The 18,959-nt window shown below is 35.3% G+C and overlaps 1 protein-coding gene across 1 annotated transcript in view; it reads left to right on the forward strand.

The window, feature by feature from the left end:
- The window catches only part of LOC107693770 (neurexin-2-like), a 415,962-nt gene that overhangs the window by 172,200 nt on the left and 224,803 nt on the right, over positions 1–18,959 (forward strand). Inside the window, exons 15-17 of the mRNA XM_016493287.1 lie at positions 7,634–7,753; positions 9,383–9,764; positions 15,280–15,470. Coding sequence (XP_016348773.1) covers positions 7,634–7,753; positions 9,383–9,764; positions 15,280–15,470 — 693 coding nt within the window. The remainder of the gene's footprint in view (positions 1–7,633; positions 7,754–9,382; positions 9,765–15,279; positions 15,471–18,959) is intronic.

An 18,959-nucleotide genomic window follows, 5' to 3' on the forward strand; every position in this document is an offset into this window, starting at 1 on the left:
TTGTCATTTAGCAGATGCTTCTATCCAAAGCAACTTACAAATGAGGACAGAAGCAATCAAAACCAACAAAAGAGCAATAATATGCAAGTGCTATATTAGTATAGTGTTATATTTCAATTTCACAAAAAAATGTGCAGCATTTTGTCCAAGCAATAATAAAATTATACATTTAATTTATAATTTGTCTTAAATCTCATTTTGTAAAAAAAAAAAAATTGTGAATCGAATCGACTCGTGAAATCAAAATCGTGAATGGAATCGAATCATGAGTTGAGTGAATCATTATATCCCTACTTGTAAGTGGTTAGGTGTGGAGTGTTATTTGAGTGTTCCCTGTGAGGCTAATATTAATTTTGATGTGAGCAAGTTAATAATTTCAACTGTAAAAACAACTGCAATGTTTATATGTTAGGTTACATTTTATTTTGATGGTCCCCTTAGTCTATTGACTATAAGCAACGTTGCAACTACATGTCAACTAACTCTCATCAGAGTATTAGTAGGCTTAGGTTGGTTCCCCTACAGACAAACTGACAGTTACTTATAGTCAGTTTGTCTGTTGGGGAACCATCAAAATATAGTGTTAGCATATATTTAGCAGACATACTACTAATACTGCAGAGTTACTTATCAACAGCTATCTAAAGGGTGCCATCAAAATAGTCAAACTGATATTACAATAAAAATAGTTCAAAGCAAATGTGTTATATTACACATTCATCTGATCTGATATCTGATCTTATGGCTGTTTGAGGAAAAAAAAAAAATTATTATTATTATTATTACTATACTTATGTGGTCATTGATTGCTTTAAGTAAAGTAGCATGAGAACGATGGCAAGATATGAGACTTATAATACATTATAACTATGAGAAATATAATCCATTGTAACTTAAGTGGATGCAACATGTTCACTGTGTGTTATAAATCAACATACTCTTAAAAGCTATAACCACAAATAAGTAAATAGTATAAAACATTAAAACTGTTATTATGAATATTCATAAAATTATATAGCATATTATAAGGTTTTATAAAATGCATTATGCATTCATTATAATGCCTTGATAATACCCTTATAATGTATTATAAATATGGGCTTCATAGAAAGTGTTACCATAAAGTGTTTCCAAATATTATTACATTTTATATGTATTTATATGTATTCAACTTCATTCTGTCCACTCCCATAAAAAAAGTTTAGAAACAACAGTTAATTACAAATAAACAGCAAGTAACACATTTAATTAAAATCATTTTTGCAGTGTATCTATCTGTCTTTCTGTTGATCTTTTATTTGTATTTATTCATTTGGGTTTATTGACCCTACTTGCAGATTAGAAAAAAACCCAAAAAAAAACTAAATATATACTACCATTTTAAAGTGTTTGAAAAGTCTATTTTGCTTACCAAGCTTGCATTTATTTTATAAAAATACAGTAATAAAGCAATATTTTGAAATGTTATTACAATTTAAATTAACTAATTTGGTAATACTTAGCTTTATAGTGTCATTGTGTACTTACTGTAGTAATGACAAAAATTATGCATAATTAAATGCTATAACCTAACACTTTTGTAAGTACATGTTATTAATTAATATTGCTCAGTTCTTACATGTATAATTACACTGTAACAAGGGCACCATAAAATAGTGTAAACTAAGGAATTTCTATTCTAATATATTTTAAAATATCATTCATGCATTCAAAAAATTGTAAAAGCTAAATTTTTAGCATCATTACTCCAGTCTTCAGTGTCACATGATCCTTCAGAAATCATTCTAATATGCTGAAACATTTCTTTTTATTGTCAGTATTGAAAACAGTTGTGCTGCCTAATATTTTTTCATGGACACTGTGACACAGTGATTAATGCATGATTTATGCATCCTTGCTGAATAAAAATATTAAATTCTTTAAAATGGTAGTGTATACATTTTGTTAGTTGCGTATGTCAGAGGGACAAAAATAGATGTAAAAATAGAAAAAAATGAATGAAATTCTCTGGAATATGATGTAACTGGTAACTAAACACTAAGTAGCCAAATATTTCATGAACATAATGTAGGATGTATTAGTATGTAGTAGTATGATGTCAGCTAACATTGGTACATTTATTCTGTACTTGGCTTTATACAGTAAGCAGTAGTATGTCCTCATTTCAATAACAGCAAAAATGTGTGTGGATGTGCATTGTGTCTGTTTCATCAGGGTCAAAAATGACGAGGCTACAGTAGGTGATTTCACCCTCTTTCCTTTGTTTGAGGATTTAAGCTTTTTCCATTTGTTTATGATATTGTACACTACTAAAATGCATGCCACGTACAGTATTTACATCTCTAATTGTGAGATTTGTCTTTCTAGTACTTCATTAGTCATGAGGCAGTAGGTGTTTGTGCTTCAGGACACGGTTCCCAAAAAGCCATGAAAATCTTTTGTGCATTGGAAATGTTGACATGTTCACCATTCAAATGCGTCATCACAGATTTATTCATCTGTTTTAATGACTCAGCAAATTTGGATTTGTAGAATGTTTTTCATCTTAAATGTTAAAATGATTCCAATGACAAACGCATGACGCATCATGTGCTGGTTTAAATAAACTGCAGAGGCATTACACAGAGCTTTTAAGCAGTAAGTAGGCCCACACAGATGTGCACATCCTGAGCTCCTTTGTATTTGTTTATGAAATATTTGGCTACTTATATTGTGTTAAGCTAACAGTCACAGATTTACCCAAATTAAGCTCATTTCACTGCACTTGTGGAATAATGTTAATTTGCACAGGAATGTTTTACACTTGTCCCTCCTTTTCTTCTTCTTCTTAAAAAAAAAAATCTGGGTTACACTGGGAGCACTTATAAAAGAAGCGAATGGGGGAATGGGCAATTTGTAAATATTGCAGTTTTTTTTAATAGTATAGCCACAGTATGCAAACAATGTTTTAAAACGATTTTAGTGTGAAAAATTGCTCGCTAACCTACCCTTTTTGTGGGCTTATTTACGCTTGGCCATTTCATGCATTTTCTTTGATCGAATAGCTTTCCGAATGCGAACAGATCAGGTTTAAATGCCCTTCAGAATGCGCCCGAGAAGGAAAAGCGCACAAAATAAAGATGTGAAAGGCTCCCGGTAACCAAGCATGTGCAAACTACCGTAAATGAAACTCACCTCATCTTTAATCCACAGCATCTTCTCATGTTTAACACACAGTTGTATTCATTTAAAGTGGTGAACACTAAATTATTTCACCAGAGCTGATGATGCTCATCTGTTGCTTATATCAAACATAAATAAATACATTAGATAAATAGATAACAGATAAACAAATAGAACATAGATACATAAAATGCAGCACATATCTGATGTGAACTTTGTTAAATTTGCACATAGCGCGGGAATTGAAGATCAGATTTATATTCTTTTTTTATTTGTCATTTTAACAAATCATAGCTATCTGATCTGAGAAAATGTAAATAGGTCCCATGTAAAGATATTTTTATTTATTTATTTATTGGGAAAAAAAACAAATCTAATTTATGTAATATGTATTTTAAGACTTGGCTATTACTGTAGTTTAGCCCAGTTTAAGCACTGACTGAAACTTTCCCTTTTTTTAAATAACATAATCGCATGAATTATACCACCAGGTGGCAACAAACACCATATATTACAGCCTCAGATTTAGTTTCTCCCGAGTCTCAGGCTCTGCAAATGCTCAAGTGCCTTTTGAAGAACCGAATCTACAAATCATCCCTGTTTAGGGAGTCTAACATCCTTGTCATCAAATACATTGCAAAATATGGTAAATGCATTTGATGACACATATTGAGTTTTATGGCGTGCCTGCTATTTAGGATCTAAAACAACGATTTATCGCTCATAATGATGAATCTCTGCTTGGTCATATGTGGATAAGTACATTCATAATCAGATGTGCATGACCATTTGATATGTTAACCTGTGGAAGTGTTTCACAGTCCCCTCTACGCTCTCAATATTAACTCGATGGGTATGTCAAACATATTTAGACTGATGGAAGTTTTAATGACAGTAAAATGTTAATTGACTTTTAAATAGACAGAAATGCTGGTAGTTAAAGTAAATTATACCCAATTAGGGCCCTCTGCCATCTGTTGGAAGTCTTCTCACCATGATGTGCATTTTAAACAGTTTAACACAGAGTAGTCATGAATACGAAGCACATCCAGATGACGTTACCTTGCAAAAATCACACATTAATGTTAAGTTAACATTAGGTTTTGATGAATAATTGACAACGCCTGAAGCTGTTCATCAAAGTTTGATAGGAAGATCTGCATTATAACGAACGTTTCTTTATATCTAGCACTGTTCTAACTCGTGTTTGCTTACATGCAGAAGTTTTATTTGTACTTGAATTTGTTTATGCTGTCGTAGTTTCATCCGAAATGCTGAGTAATGCTAGGCCGAGCCGAAGCGACGTGTGCGATCTTAGATTTAAAAGCAGGGATGGGCAACGATTTAAATGTAATTAACAAGCTGCCAGAAGGTGTAGGACGACAACTCCCCCTCTCTCTGCCTCCTGCTCGCTTATTCCAGGTTTTTTTTCAGAGTTAGAAGAGCTAATTAGAGGGATGATATGACACCGACTCACTCCAATGCAAAGAATGTCACACATACCTGGTCGTTACGAGTTTTACTCACAGGTATGTAATCTATAGTGCGATTTTGAGCCGCAAACAGATTGCCTACCAGATTAATACCAGCTGTTTTGCTTATACGAAGTAATCCGTGGAAGGTTCATCAGATTTCGAGTGCTACAACACCCCTACAAATAGGCTGACGTTGTTCCTCGGAGGGTCTGTTGACTCCAGCAGAGCCAATTAGAGTAGCCAGCAGCGCAGTCTGAGGAGCTTTGAACCACCATGTCAGGCTCTAGCTGCTCGCACGATGAAGGCTGAGGCAGCTGCATTGGCCTGACCCATTTTTCCACAAGCACCCCAGGCGCCTCTGAGCACGCGCCAACCGAGGCCGCAGCAGGCGCTTCTCAAAACCGTTACTTTAGCATATTATCGGCAAACATTCACTGGTTTTGTGTCGCCGGTTGCACTCTTGAGGTCTGTGAGGGATTCGGTTTGTGTATACTGTCACTTTAAACCTGTGTACCGAGGCACAGTACAGTTTTGTTCCTCGGCCATAAAACTCCTGAGCCAAGATGATTATACACATGCCAGGGGCCAATTCAATTTCATTTCAATTCAGTTTAAGTATAATGCGTTTGTCTCGTGTTACACACAAATGCTCAGATATCACCAGTCACTCTCTGTTATAATGAGCAGAACTGCTGCACTTGTGTTTTTTATTCTTTTTGCTTTTGAATGATTTTAAGACACCGAATCAATGCGGTTTGTATCTGTAAATGACACATGTAAAGGAGAATACAAGATTGTTTTATATAGTAGTTTAGACAATAGCAGAACTAAACTGGCAGCTGGAGATGAAAAATAGCTTTTAGCAATCACACATACTGTAGGCGGTGATGTGATGATGTTTAGGTTCAGCTGTTGGGGAAATCCATACGAATCAACGAAGAAAATATCAGTCTTTTTTTCCCCTCAGAATTGAACATTATAACTCGCAATTGTGAGTTTATATCTCAAAATTCTGAGAAAAAAGTCAGAATCAATAGATAAGACTTGCAATTCTGACTTTATAACTCGCAATTGTGAGTTTATATCTCAAAATTCTGAGAAAAAAGTCAGAATCAATAGATAAGACTTGCAATTCTGACTTTATAACTCGCAATTGTGAGTTTATATCTCACAATTTTGACTTTTTGATGTAAACTCGCAATTGTGAGAAAAAAGTCAAACTTATGAGATAAAAAGTTACAATTACCTTATTATTAATTCAGTGGCGGAAATATATGTATATATATATATATATATATATATATATATATATATAAACATGGCAGAGGATCCCCAAATCCAGGTGTGAAAAACTTGTTGCATCTTTCCCAAAAAGACTCATGGCTGTATTAGATCAAAAGGGTGCTTCTACTAAATACTGAGCAAAGGGTCTGAATACTTAGGACCATGTGATATTTCAGTTTTTCTTTTTTAATAAATCTGCAAAAATGTCAACGATTCTGTGTTTTTCTGTCAATATGGGGTGCTGTGTGTACATTAATGAGGAAAAAAAAATAACTTAAATGATTTTAGCAAATGGCTGCAATATAACAAAGAGTGAAAAATTTAAGGGGGTCTGAATACTTTCCGTACCCACTGTATATACAATATAGAACAACAGAAGCAATCAAACCAACAAAAAAGCAATAGTACGTAAGTGCTGTGACAAGTTCATCTAACACAGTACACGTATTCAAGTGTTCTAGTGTTAGAGGGTCATTTTTTTATAAATAAAAAGAAAACAAGTGGATAGAGTAGAGAGTGCTAGTGTTAGAGAGTCAAGTGTAGATGGAAGAGATCTTTCTTAAGCCATTTCTTGAAGATGGATAAAGACTCAGCTGCTCGGATCGAATTGGACAGGTCATTCCACCAGCAGGGAACAGTATACATTTACATTACAGTAAGAATTATTTTTCTTTTATAGAGCAAGGATGCATTAAATAAATCAGTTAAAGAGACAGTAAAGACATTTTTATTTTAAATAAATGCTACTCTTTTAAACTATATTTTCATCAAAGAATCAAAAAAATACACAGTACAGTACAGTACAATAAATTACAGTTACCTTAAAATATTGAAATATTTAAAATACTGTTTTCATCATTGATAATAATAGGAACTGTTGTTTGAGCTTCAAATCAGCATATTACAATGATTTCTGAAGGATTTTGTGACACTAAAGATGTATGTATGTGTATACAATAACAATATGGATCATTTATTTAATATACCTGTTACTTAGTGGAGAAGAACAGAAAACTATTCTCAACCAAGTTGGTCACACTTACCTGTTCTGTTAAAAACTAAAAAGAGAAAAAAAACATGATTGGTAGGAAATGGTTACCAGTTACATTTAAAAGTTAAAATGTAGACTGAAATCATTTATCTGTTGAGGTTGTGTTGACAGTCTGTGTATTTGGATGGTTGAGCTGCAGAAAATCATTTGACCGTTACAGATTTGAAAAACAAAAAAGGCGGGAATAAAGAATCCTAAACTCTTACACAAAGAACCATTTCAGCATAAATGGGATCTTGAGGATGATAATAAAACTGTTAGTATGTGTACAGAAACATATTTTTTCGAAGGTAGAATGTCAATACTGGTCCATATGTCTTAAAGAATAAATATATTTACCCTATACAGAAAGAGTTAGCGGAACAGCATATGTACGTGTCACGATTCTCCTTAAGGAGCGTGTCGGTATGTATGTTTTGTGTGGGCGCCTGGTTGTGTGAAATGTAAATGAGCGTGTTTGAATGTGTAGGTATGCTCATGAGTGTCGGTATGCGTGTGTGCGCTCTCTCTGGAAATGTTTGAGTTTGTAGCTATGTCCTGTCAGTTCTGTATTTGTATGTGTGTGTGAGGTGAGAGCAGCAGGCCTGTGAGGTAGACTGTGCTGTATTGATAAGACAGGAAGCTTGCAGCGGTGTGTGACTTTGGCCCTCTCTCTCTGCAGGTAAAGGACCGGAGACTCTGTTCGCAGGGCAGAAGCTGAATGACAATGAGTGGCACTCTGTGAAGGTGGTGCGCCGTGGGAAGAGCCTGCAGCTCTCTGTTGACAATGTGACTGTGGAGGGTGAGAGGAAGACCTCACACGCACTGTATATGTACTGTATATGGATACATGGACAGTTATTATAGTTATAACCAAGCTTCAGTGTGCTTTTGCATAGGCGATACAGTCTGTATGTCCAAATACTCAAAGTTTGGGGTCAGCAAGATATATATATATTTTTTTAAATAAGCACTTTATTATTAATCAGCAGTGACAGTAAAGGCACTTCTAATGATACAAAAGATTTATATTTCAAATAAAAACTGTTCTTTTGAACTTCAAAGAAAATAATCCTGAAAAAAGTAAGATTGTTTTTGAAGAAAATTAATACTTTTCTTCATATATTAATCAATAATGAGAGAAGATACATTTTTTATGTTACAAAAGATCTATATTTCAAATAAAAGCTGTTCTTCTAAACTTTCTATTCATCAAAGAATCCTGAAAAAAAAAAGATTTTTTGAAAGACATTAATACTTTTATTCAGCAAGGGTACAATAAAATGATTAAAAGTCACAGTAAGGACTTTTACATTGTTATAAAAATAAACATTTCTAATAAAAGCTGTTTATTAACTTTTCAATTCATCAAAGACATTGATAATAATAAGAAATGTTTCTTAAGCATCAAATTAATTAGCATATTAGACTGATTTCTGAAGGATCATGACACTGAAGACTGGAGTAATGGCTGCTGAAAGCTTTGCCATCCCAGCAATAAATTACATTTAAAATATATATATTTTTAATTTTTTATAATATTCTCAATATGACCGTTTTACTGTATTTTGATCAAATAAATCCAGCTTTGGTGAGCTTAAGAGACTTCTTTTATAAACAAAAAAATTGTACCCACCCCAAACTTTTGGTAGGTACTACACATAAGGGCTTTTCACACTTGAAATAGTTAAAAAGTGGTGTTTAGAACAGTGATAACCCGGGGTTAAGTGCAGTGTGAAAAGCCCTATGATGCAATGCACATTACATGACATTTCAAATTATTTTTGCTTTAGTCTGACCAAAATTAAACATTTAAAGTTTATGCAAACACACTTACTGTATCCTAATCAGGTGTGATCCATTAAAGTGACCAAATGAGAAGAGGCATTTCAGATATTTTGTTGACATTTTGTTAATTGCAGGAAAGCAGCTACAACTGTGAAACAATGAAATCTAATTGGTCTAAAATAGATTTTTGAATCAAACTTTTCAGACTGCATTTGTGAAATGAATCATCCAATCCACTGACAAATTTGACTCAGAAGAATAATTCACTCAGAAATCGTTATTTCTATAATGACTCACAATTTTCAGTGAATAACTGAATAATTCTCACAGAGAGTTACCATATGGATTTTCACGTTCAGTGTATACAGACTTGCTTGACTCTTAAAACTTGTCACATCATGTCTAGTTATGGCAGAGTGTTATTCATTTATCGTTGTGGTGACAACTGAGAGATTATATATAGTACAGTTTTTCAGGTTTAGATTCATATTGCACATTGCAAGTTCAGCGTTAACCACACATCCAACTCTGAATTGAACATCAAAAGCTGTACTTGCCTTGGGATGGGCTCAGGCAGCACGCCATTCCCTCATATCATCAGCTCCCAGACCTGACTAATCGAGCGTGTTTGGTTCCGCCACAGGCCAGATGAGCGGAGTACATACGCAGCTGGAGTTCCACCACATAGAGACGGGCATCATGACCGAGCGGCGCTTTATCTCAGTCATGCCTTCCAACTTCATCGGCCACCTGCAGGGCCTCTCTTTCAACGGCATGCCGTACCTAGACCAGTGCAAGAATGGTGACATCTCTTACTGCGAGCTCAACGCCCGCTTTGGCATGCGCCGCATCGTGGCAGATCCCGTCAGCTTCCGGAATCGAGCCAGCTATGTGGCGCTGTCCACCCTGCAGGCTTACGCCTCCATGCACCTCTTCTTCCAGTTCAAGACCACCAGTCCTGACGGTCTGATGCTGTTTAACTCTGGAGACGGCAGTGACTTTATCGTGATCGAGCTTGTGAAGGGGTGAGTGAGTGAAAAAAAAAAGAAGATTATATTACAACACCAAAGTTTGAATGACAGCCCCATGAAATTCAAATTTAAATATTTTTGCTTTTAGTTTATTTACAAAAAAATCCCTTTTAGCAGATATACACATTTAAAATGGGCAGCAGAGCTACTTTTGCATTATTTATATAATATTATAGTATTTATTGATATTTTATATGATAATAAACTTTTATTTTTGTATTTTCAGATTTCATTTTAATTTTAGTATGTTTTAATATTTTTGTTAGCTTTATTTTTTCATTTCAATTTTAGTAATATTACTTCAACTTAAACTGTTTTTATGTGGTTAGTTGCAAAGGCAACATTTCCAATTGTTATGTTGTTTTAAGCTTAAGTTTTTTTAATTTCAATTTTCAGTTAACAAAAATTGGTTTTAATAACAGTAACAACACTGATTTACAGCATTTCTCTTCTGTGAAAACATACCAAAAATATTTTAAAAATCATATTCAAATATTAATCTTGCAATACACAAATTTTTGTCCAATCAAATGCTCTCAAGTGAAAAAGCCTCTCCTACTGCATTAAAAAAAAAAAAAATGTTCTGCCAAAATGTGCTTAGAAAAGAGAAATGTGATCAATTGATTTCATGGGATCTTTAACTCTTTCCCCAAGCGTTTTTGCTGATTTTCACTGAAATTTCATGGCCCCCAGAATATTTTGTTGTCTCAAACATGCAATATATCAAAATAAAGATCAGACCCCCTACTTTCAAACAAGCAAAAAAAATGTGTTTTATTCTAGCTTCAAGCATTGTTTTTATGAACACTTGAATGTAGGTTTAATAAAAAAGCAACATTTTGAGCAAAAAGCTGAGAAAATCCCATTTTTGTCAAATACATTTACATTTAATCATTTAGCAGCTTTTATCCAAAGAGACTTACAAATGAGAACAATAGAAGCAATCAGAACAACGAGAGAACAACAACAGTATACAAGTGACATGACAAGTCTCAGTTAGTCTAGCACAGTACACGTAGCTAGTTTTTTTTTATTTTTTATTTTTTATATAATACAATGGAATAGAACAGAACAGAATAGAATAGGTAAGTGCTAGTATTAGTACTTCATCTGGATGATATTCAGTAATATTATCAAAGCAAAGATGCAGTAGATGGCTTCCAACAATACTCCCAAAGTTTGCACAAGCCTTTACCAATTTCTGGATTGACATTTCACCCTGTAACATAAGGCAGTTTTCATTTATATGTGGTTAGTGTTGATGATCGCATTATTTTTCATATGCATATGCATACATATGAGATCGCTCGTTTCTGCGTCTTCCTGGTCTGTGTTTTTGATCGGCACTTTGCAGACTCATTCAGGAGATGTGTAATAGCGCCCCCTAGCGTATAACAGTGAAAACTCGGAAACCCGTAAATTTCCATGTTTGGCGGGGAAAGAGTAAAATGGCTGAACTGTAAAGATTCAGCGTTTGACTCCGCCTTCTGCTGCTTCAAACCAATCAGACCAAAAGCTAATTGAACAAAATGCGTTCATTATTAAAGTTTTTGGCTTAGTCAGAGGAGCATGTCACTATTGGCCATGCTCATATTACTAAAAACAGCATTAAGCATTAAAATCCTATTAATAAAAGACATTTAATTAAAGTGTGAAGTTGAGATGGGAACTATAAAGAAGAGATGAGAATAGGAGATTTCTTAACATTACTGCACAAATAAGGAACTAGAAATTTCTGAAATAGGCAGGGTATTATGAAATGATAATAACGTTGAGAACTACCTGATTGAGAAAAGAGAGAGAGATGAAATTAGAGTGCAATATAAAGTTAAACCTTAGCCATACGTGATGGAAAGCCTGAGGCCTGAGAGACAGAGAGAAAGACACCTTAGCAGAAAGTGAAGTTTCCTGAACTATTCTACGGCGCTACAGCAAAGGAAATCATATTATTCTCTAAATCGTTCATTTGCCATCTCATTTGAATGTGATGAAAAAGACTGTGTATTGTGAAATAATATTAAGACAATACTTTCTCATTCTTGTTGGCTGCACGCAAAAATATACAGCTTATCTAGTGTAGTCCGTTTCATGAACAAATTTGTTTTGTTTAATCAATTTCGCAAAAAACTTACAGGCTTTGTTCCAAAGTCTAGCGACCTGCATTTTAAGGTGCCTTTAAAGGTAGGCATCTTAATTATGCTTCTTAAGACTTCATGCTTTGGCCACTTCATGTTTTGTGTATTTGTGTATTGTGTTGTTAGTCAAACTCTGTTAAAATTAAGTTGAGTTTTGAACATGGAGTGTTCCAAATCAATCACTTAAAAGGATTTATATCAGTTAGCATGCTTTCTTACAAGTTAGCTGTTTGTGTAGGCAGTATATAGAAAGATTCAATAGGTTTTGGAACAGCTTGGTGAATCCTTCGCTGAACGAACTCACTGAATATGACTCACAATACTCTTCATCTATACTTTGCAGTTTTTTTTGTAATAAATATTTTATTAGAAATAGATAACATAATAAATCAGTCTTTAAAACCTTGCAATATGTTACCAAATTAGCATTGTAATTTTTAGATCAGTTATGGGTTTGAACCTGGGTAGGTGGGATTCTGTAGGAACCACTGAGAGGAAGAAAAAGCCCTTGAGACTGAAAACAAGTCTTTTCTTATACTCTCCCAGCCATGTGAAATTGTAAATCCAGATATTGAGACATTCCCACTGACAGCTCAAAGTTCATCTTCAGTACATTACCCAGATTGTTGGTGATCTCATCCTTCAGCATACAAACGTCAGTCCCGAGAAAGTTAGAGCTCAAAGGCCTTTTCCGACAGAACTAACGCACAGTTGTTTCTGTAGGAGAGCGAGATGCAGATATTATTGCAGAAACTCCCAGAAGACACTGCAGATATTCGAGGGATCACATGCAAGCAGCTAGGTACACACTTCAGTATATGAGAGACATCCAGATGAAGTTAAGCCGCCACGCTAAACAGCGCGTTTAAGTTTGCGATTAGTTAAGAGACATTACTTGGATGTGAATCATAGCCGTGGGAGGGTGAGTCAAGTCGCATTATAAGATTCGCACATTTGTCTCCTTGGCATTTAGTTAAAGGTACAAGGAGGAGGAGAATCGCTTGATGAATCATCACAGGATAGGGGCCATATTTAAATTTAAACAAATTCTGCATGAGTTGCTTTTGGTTATGCGTAAATGCTGATCGGTATCTGCTAGGAAGGAGCTCACCGTGAGTTATTCTTTGACGTTCAAGTGTACGCCCGATGACTCTGAGGCGACTGTGTCTGCTCGTCAATCAAGAGCAATTTCAGAGGAATGATTGCGTGGATCGCTATTCTAAGCCTCAGATACTGTAATCGGCTCACAAGAAAAGTGCAAATCCATTTCGAAAAGATAAAGTAAGCACTGGTGACCTTGATGAAAAAAGAGCAGCTTTTAATCACATGTAATGTAAGTGTTATTTGATTAACGGTATTCTATTTATTGGCAGCCCACTCTGTTCCCAACCCACATGCCAAAGCCGCCACATGGGAGATCCGCAGTCTCGAATCAGATATTTTTTCCCATCAGTCTAGTAAAAGATTTTTCAGTTCAATCATGCTGCTTATGCCTAACATAGCAGGTACACCAACCTGAATTGCTGATAGATTTTTATTCCACTGGGCAAAAACGAATAGTGAAAAGGGGAAGGTGCCTCAGATGTTTAACTTCCTCAACCGCAGTGGTCCAGAAAGTCAGTCATTCAGTAAGCAATTAGACAGCAGGTGGCCTTGCCTCTCACCGGAGTCTGCACAAGCATGTGAAATGAGAGAGCGCTAATGAGCACATTTTCTTTCTCTCTCTCTTTCTTTCTTTCTCTGCAGTATCTTGATGTATGAACTTAGAGCAACTTCCAGCATTTCCAAATTCTAATGTTTATACAGTAGTTTGAATTAATATTAGCAGTGCACTGTATATCTCCATGACCTTGTTGGTATCGAACACTGCTTTTTTTTGGCATTGGTTTGAATACAGTGCAAGAGTGTCTTAGTTCTGGAAGTATTTTTTCACATTTAGGCATTTCAGACAATTCTACAATAAAGAGTTATCGCAGTATTTTAACATTCAATTGAAAGCAAAAAAGTATTTGAAAGGCATAAAAAAGGTACAAGACAGTGTATTCAATGTCTTATGAGGGATTGAACTACTGCTGCAGTTACTTTTGAGCTCTATTGCTGAAATTCCCCATTCTATGAGGAAAGATGATTTCTCATAAGGCATATTTCACTGCTAAACAACCCGAAGCTCACGGTAAGTCTTTCTTGAAAGATTTGGAAATTATCCAACCTGGGCTCATTGGAAAAACTTGCCTGTGGCGACATTTCTGCAAAATGGTATTGCTATGCTTTACGTTTCGCGACACTTTCAAAGTGAAATGTCCAGTGGTGCTTAGATTTAAACAGATTAACATGAATCTGGCAAAGTTTTATTTTGTTGGTGTTTGTATGTATCATGGCAGTTTGTAATAAGCTAATCTTCTATTGCATTTGAAAATACAGTACCGCCTACACTAAACGCTACCTTAACCCTAACAGATAGTGTTAACACAAGCAAACGTGAGAGATACAAATACATTGCTGAAGCAACCATACTATTTTAGCTTGCTTCGAGTCTTTTTATCTTGACTGGTGTTACACGAGCACTGCACATCACAAGTGCAAAGCTGTAACAGGTGAGCTCCTGAGCAATTTTACTAATCAGAAGAGCTATACATATGGAACTGGTTATGTGAGGCAACGTCAAAAAAAAAAATCATGCACTATGGTGAAAAAAATTGAGGTCATAACATATTTTTGTGCAAGGAAATGTGTGAAAATAAGTCTTTATTAATTGATAATCGTAATCACAACTAGTGTGAAAAGGAATAAAAGTTATTAGTGTTTTAATGCCACTAGTGTTAATTTAATCTGGAAACTACAGTGATTTGTATGTATATGTTTTTTTTTTTTTTTTGGAGTTCTACAGAAACAATAAATAAATGTAAAAAAAAAAAATCAAATACTAGCTGATAACTGATATGGTAGCATATATTATGCTTATTGTATATATACTGTATATATGTGTGTGTGTGTGTATATATTATTGGCATATTAGTTATCAGCCAAAGCACATTTATCATTGACAAACGTCTGACTAAAAAAAATAAAAAAGAATATCACTAAATAAAATATAGTGAAATATATGCAAACAATTTCAAAGCATCAAAAGAAATGCCTATATAATATATGGAGCCACAGTGTGTTGAAGTTGAAGTTATACTTTGCAGAAGACTGTAAGCTGTTTACTGTGGCTGCACACTGAGCATCTGACAGGGCGGAAGTCTGTCTGTGCCAGTATTTCAAACCTTATTACAGATATTGATTTGGAAGCAAAAAGGCAGTATTGTCATCCTAAAGAGGGTTGCCTGATTCCACTGGGCTGTTTGATTGACAGGGGAACTGATGTATTGCAGGTACATCCATTATGTTTTTGACTTGGGCAATGGGCCGTCGCTCATGAAGGGCAACTCCGACAAGCCGCTCAATGACAACCAGTGGCACAACGTGATGGTGTCCCGCGATGACAGCAATGTGCACATGCTCAAGATCGACTCCCGCATGGTCACGCAACACTCCAATGGAGCCCGCAACCTGGACCTCAAAGGTACTTCCTTTCATCCACACTTTTCAGAATACTTCACCATATATCTTAGAGTCAATGCATATTCGTATTTGAGATGCCTTGCTTTTTTTGACTTTGGAAAATGTCCACTTTTTTGGTTTCATGAGCTGAGTGATATTGTATACATGTAATTGTACGTCTTAAAAGAATAGTTCACCCAAAAATGAGAATTTTCTGAAAATTTACTCACCCTCAGTCCTTCCCAAGATGTAGATGAGTTTATTCATTAGAACAAATTTGGAGAAATTTAGCATTACATCACTTGCTCACCAATGGATCCTCTGTAGTGAATGGGTGCCGTCAGAATCATCACAATATCCACAAGTAATTCACATAACTTCAGTCCATAATAACACTTCCTCCAGTGAAAAAGTTCATCTGTTTCCTCTCACATCAAAATCTATGGTGCTTGATCTGTACATACTGTTTTTCTCTCCTGATTTAGACGAGACAATTTTTTCACTGGAGAAAGAAATTTTATGGATAGAGGACTCTGTTTGAAATGAAAAATGTCGTAATGATGGATTTGTTTACTACAAACACTGCTTTTCTTTTCTTTCTTTCTTTTTTTTTTTTGTCCACACAATGTAAGTCCGTTGTAATCAAAGGGATTTGGTTACCAAGATTCTTCAAAATATCATACAGGTTTGAAACAACATAAATTAAATAATAACAACATTTTCTATTTCTTTTCACAGCCGTTAAGAACCACACTTCTGATTTTCAGTTTAACAGAATTTCTTCCATCATTACACTCGCTATGGTTGTTTAGGCTGAAGTTTTATGACTGTTATCAACTGTTATCTCACTCTTAGGTGCGCTTAGATACATATTTGCTGTTTTACGCTCATCTTGGGTTTGATTTCCGACTCTTGCATTAAACTTTAATGAGTATCTTTCCTGATGGGTATTTACACAGCTTCCAGCTCCTTGTTTAAATCATGTTGCTTCTGAAATCTACCTTCCAGTACTTCTCACCGTTGCTATCATTTTTCGCTGTTTCGGCTGTAATTAGAAGAACAAAGAGCAGTGCCTACGGGGAAAGAGAAAAAAACAACAACAACACGCCACTGACTTTGCATAAGTTTTAGTGCATCCAAACATGCTTTAGCTATCTTAAGCAGGTGTTGCTTGACTCTGGGCACAAAAATGAACTTTTACTTCATATGAAATGTAGAAACATGAATCTCATGTATATTCAGTTATTTTCTTGTGTGTTGGAATGAAATATTTTGATTGAAAAGACATCAGCAGATATTGCCATAGCAATATCTTAGGCTTTTCTCTATTCTGAGTTTTCACTGGCATCTTAGTAGAAATCTTGGCAGTCAGTCCTTAGTTTTGTGTTTTAGTCGACACTAGAAGAAAGCTGAGACAAGTTCACAAAAAGAAAACAGAAACCACTTTGTTTGTCAAGACCAAATAATCTAACCAAAGTAAATGTAAGGAGAATTTGTCAAGGTTTTTTACAGTGTCCCATGCCTTTCTGAAAATGCTGATTTTCTAGTGATGTGGTAGATTGGAACGATTCCTAAAGTGAAAAAAATATACATTTTACTGTTCCATTTATGACTGTGTTGTGTCAGCAGAAGGAAAACAATAGTTTGCAAGACTCTCAAGACTGTCTAGATGAACAAGTCTATTAAAAATATCAGACGATTTGTCCTTTTGAACATTTAATGACATGCTCTTTTGAGGTTATAAAATGTGTTGCAACTGCGCAAAAATATTATATTTATTAATTAAATCATAAATATTAATTAATAATAATAATTATGAATTAACATGTAGTTATTAGTGTCAATTGTTAAAAAATTATAAACATATAATATAATAAGTAAGGAATAATGGTAACACTTTAGATTAGGGAACACATATTTACTGTTAATTAAGAGTTTTCCCTCAATAAACTCCTAATTTGCTGCTTATTAATAGTTAGTAAGGTAGTTGTTAAGTGTATGTATGGGGTAGGGTTAAGGGATCTAAAATATTGTCATGCAGAATAAGGCATGAATATGTGCTTTATAAGTACTAATATACAGCCAACATGCTAGAAATATGCATGTTAATAGCAGCTAGTTAATAGTGTGAATTATTAGAAAATATATCGGCATCATATATCATGCATCACCACCTCAGGTGTGCATTATTTTCTAATAATTCAATGGCCCGGAGTCAATTATTCTGCTTATACTACGGTTACCACACTTCAAATATTGGACATAGTATTTTGGTTATTTTGCTTTCAGAACTGCCTTAATTCTTCATGGCATATATTAAACAAGGTATAAGAAACCAGATGGAGATGATTTGAGCTTTGTGACATGGCGCGTTACCCAGCTGGAAGTAGCCATGACATGATGGGTACACATTAGTCATAACAGGATGGATATGGTCAGTAACAATGCTCAGGTAGGCTGTGGGATTTATGATGATTAGTTGGTACTAAAAAGCACAAAGTGTGCCAAGAAAATATCCTCCACACCATTACTCCATCACCAGCCTGAGCCATTAATATAAAGCAGGATGGATCCATGCTTTACGCCAAATTCTGCCACTACCATCTAAATGTCGCAGCAGAAAGACTTATCAGACCAGGCAACTTTTTTCCAATCTTCTGCTGTCCAATTTTGGTGAGCTAGTGTGAACTGTAGCCTCATTTTTCTGTTCTTACAGGTAGCTGACAGGAGTGGTATCTGGTGTGGTCTTCTGTTGTTGTAGCCCATCGGCTTCAAGGTTCAACGTGTTGTGTGTTTAGTTGCTCTTCTGCGTAACTTGGTTGTAACGAGTGTTTAGTTGCCTTTCTATCAGCTCAAACCAGTCTGGCCATTCTCCTCGGACCTCTGACATCAACAAAGCATTTTCACAGACAGAACTGCCGCTCAGTGAATATCTTCTCTATTTTGGATCATTCCCTATAAACTCTAGAGATGCTTGTGCGTGTAAATCTCAGTTGATCAGCAGTTTCAGAAATACTCAGACCAGCCTGTCTGGCATCAACAACCATGTTTAAAGTGACTTAAATCATTTTTCTTCCTCATTCTGATACTTGGTTTGAACTTCAGCACATTGTCTCGACAACGTATACATGCCTAAATGCATTGAGTTGATGCCATGTGATTGGCTGATTGGATATTTGTGTCAACAAGCTGGGATTGTGTGTGTGTGTGTGTGTGTGTGTGTGTGTGTGTGTGTGTGTGTGTGTGTGTGTGTGTGTGTGTGTGTGTGTGTGTGTGTGTGTGTGTGTGTGTGTGTGTGTGTGTGTGTGTGTGTGTGTGTGTGTGTGTGTGTGTGTGTGTGTGTGTGTGTGTGTGTGTGTGTGTGTGTGTGTGTGTGTGTGTGTGTGTGTGTGTGTGTGTGTGTGTGTGTGTGTGTGTGTGTGTGTGTGTGTGTGTGTGTGTGTGTGTGTGTGTGTGTGTTTGTGTGTGTATATATATATATATATATTAGCCTTGTGCCGGTATTCGGTAA

Source organism: Sinocyclocheilus anshuiensis, unplaced genomic scaffold (assembly GCF_001515605.1).
Source record: "Sinocyclocheilus anshuiensis isolate Anshui unplaced genomic scaffold, SAMN03320099.WGS_v1.1 scaffold817, whole genome shotgun sequence".
Taxonomy (NCBI): Eukaryota; Metazoa; Chordata; class Actinopteri; order Cypriniformes; family Cyprinidae; genus Sinocyclocheilus; species Sinocyclocheilus anshuiensis.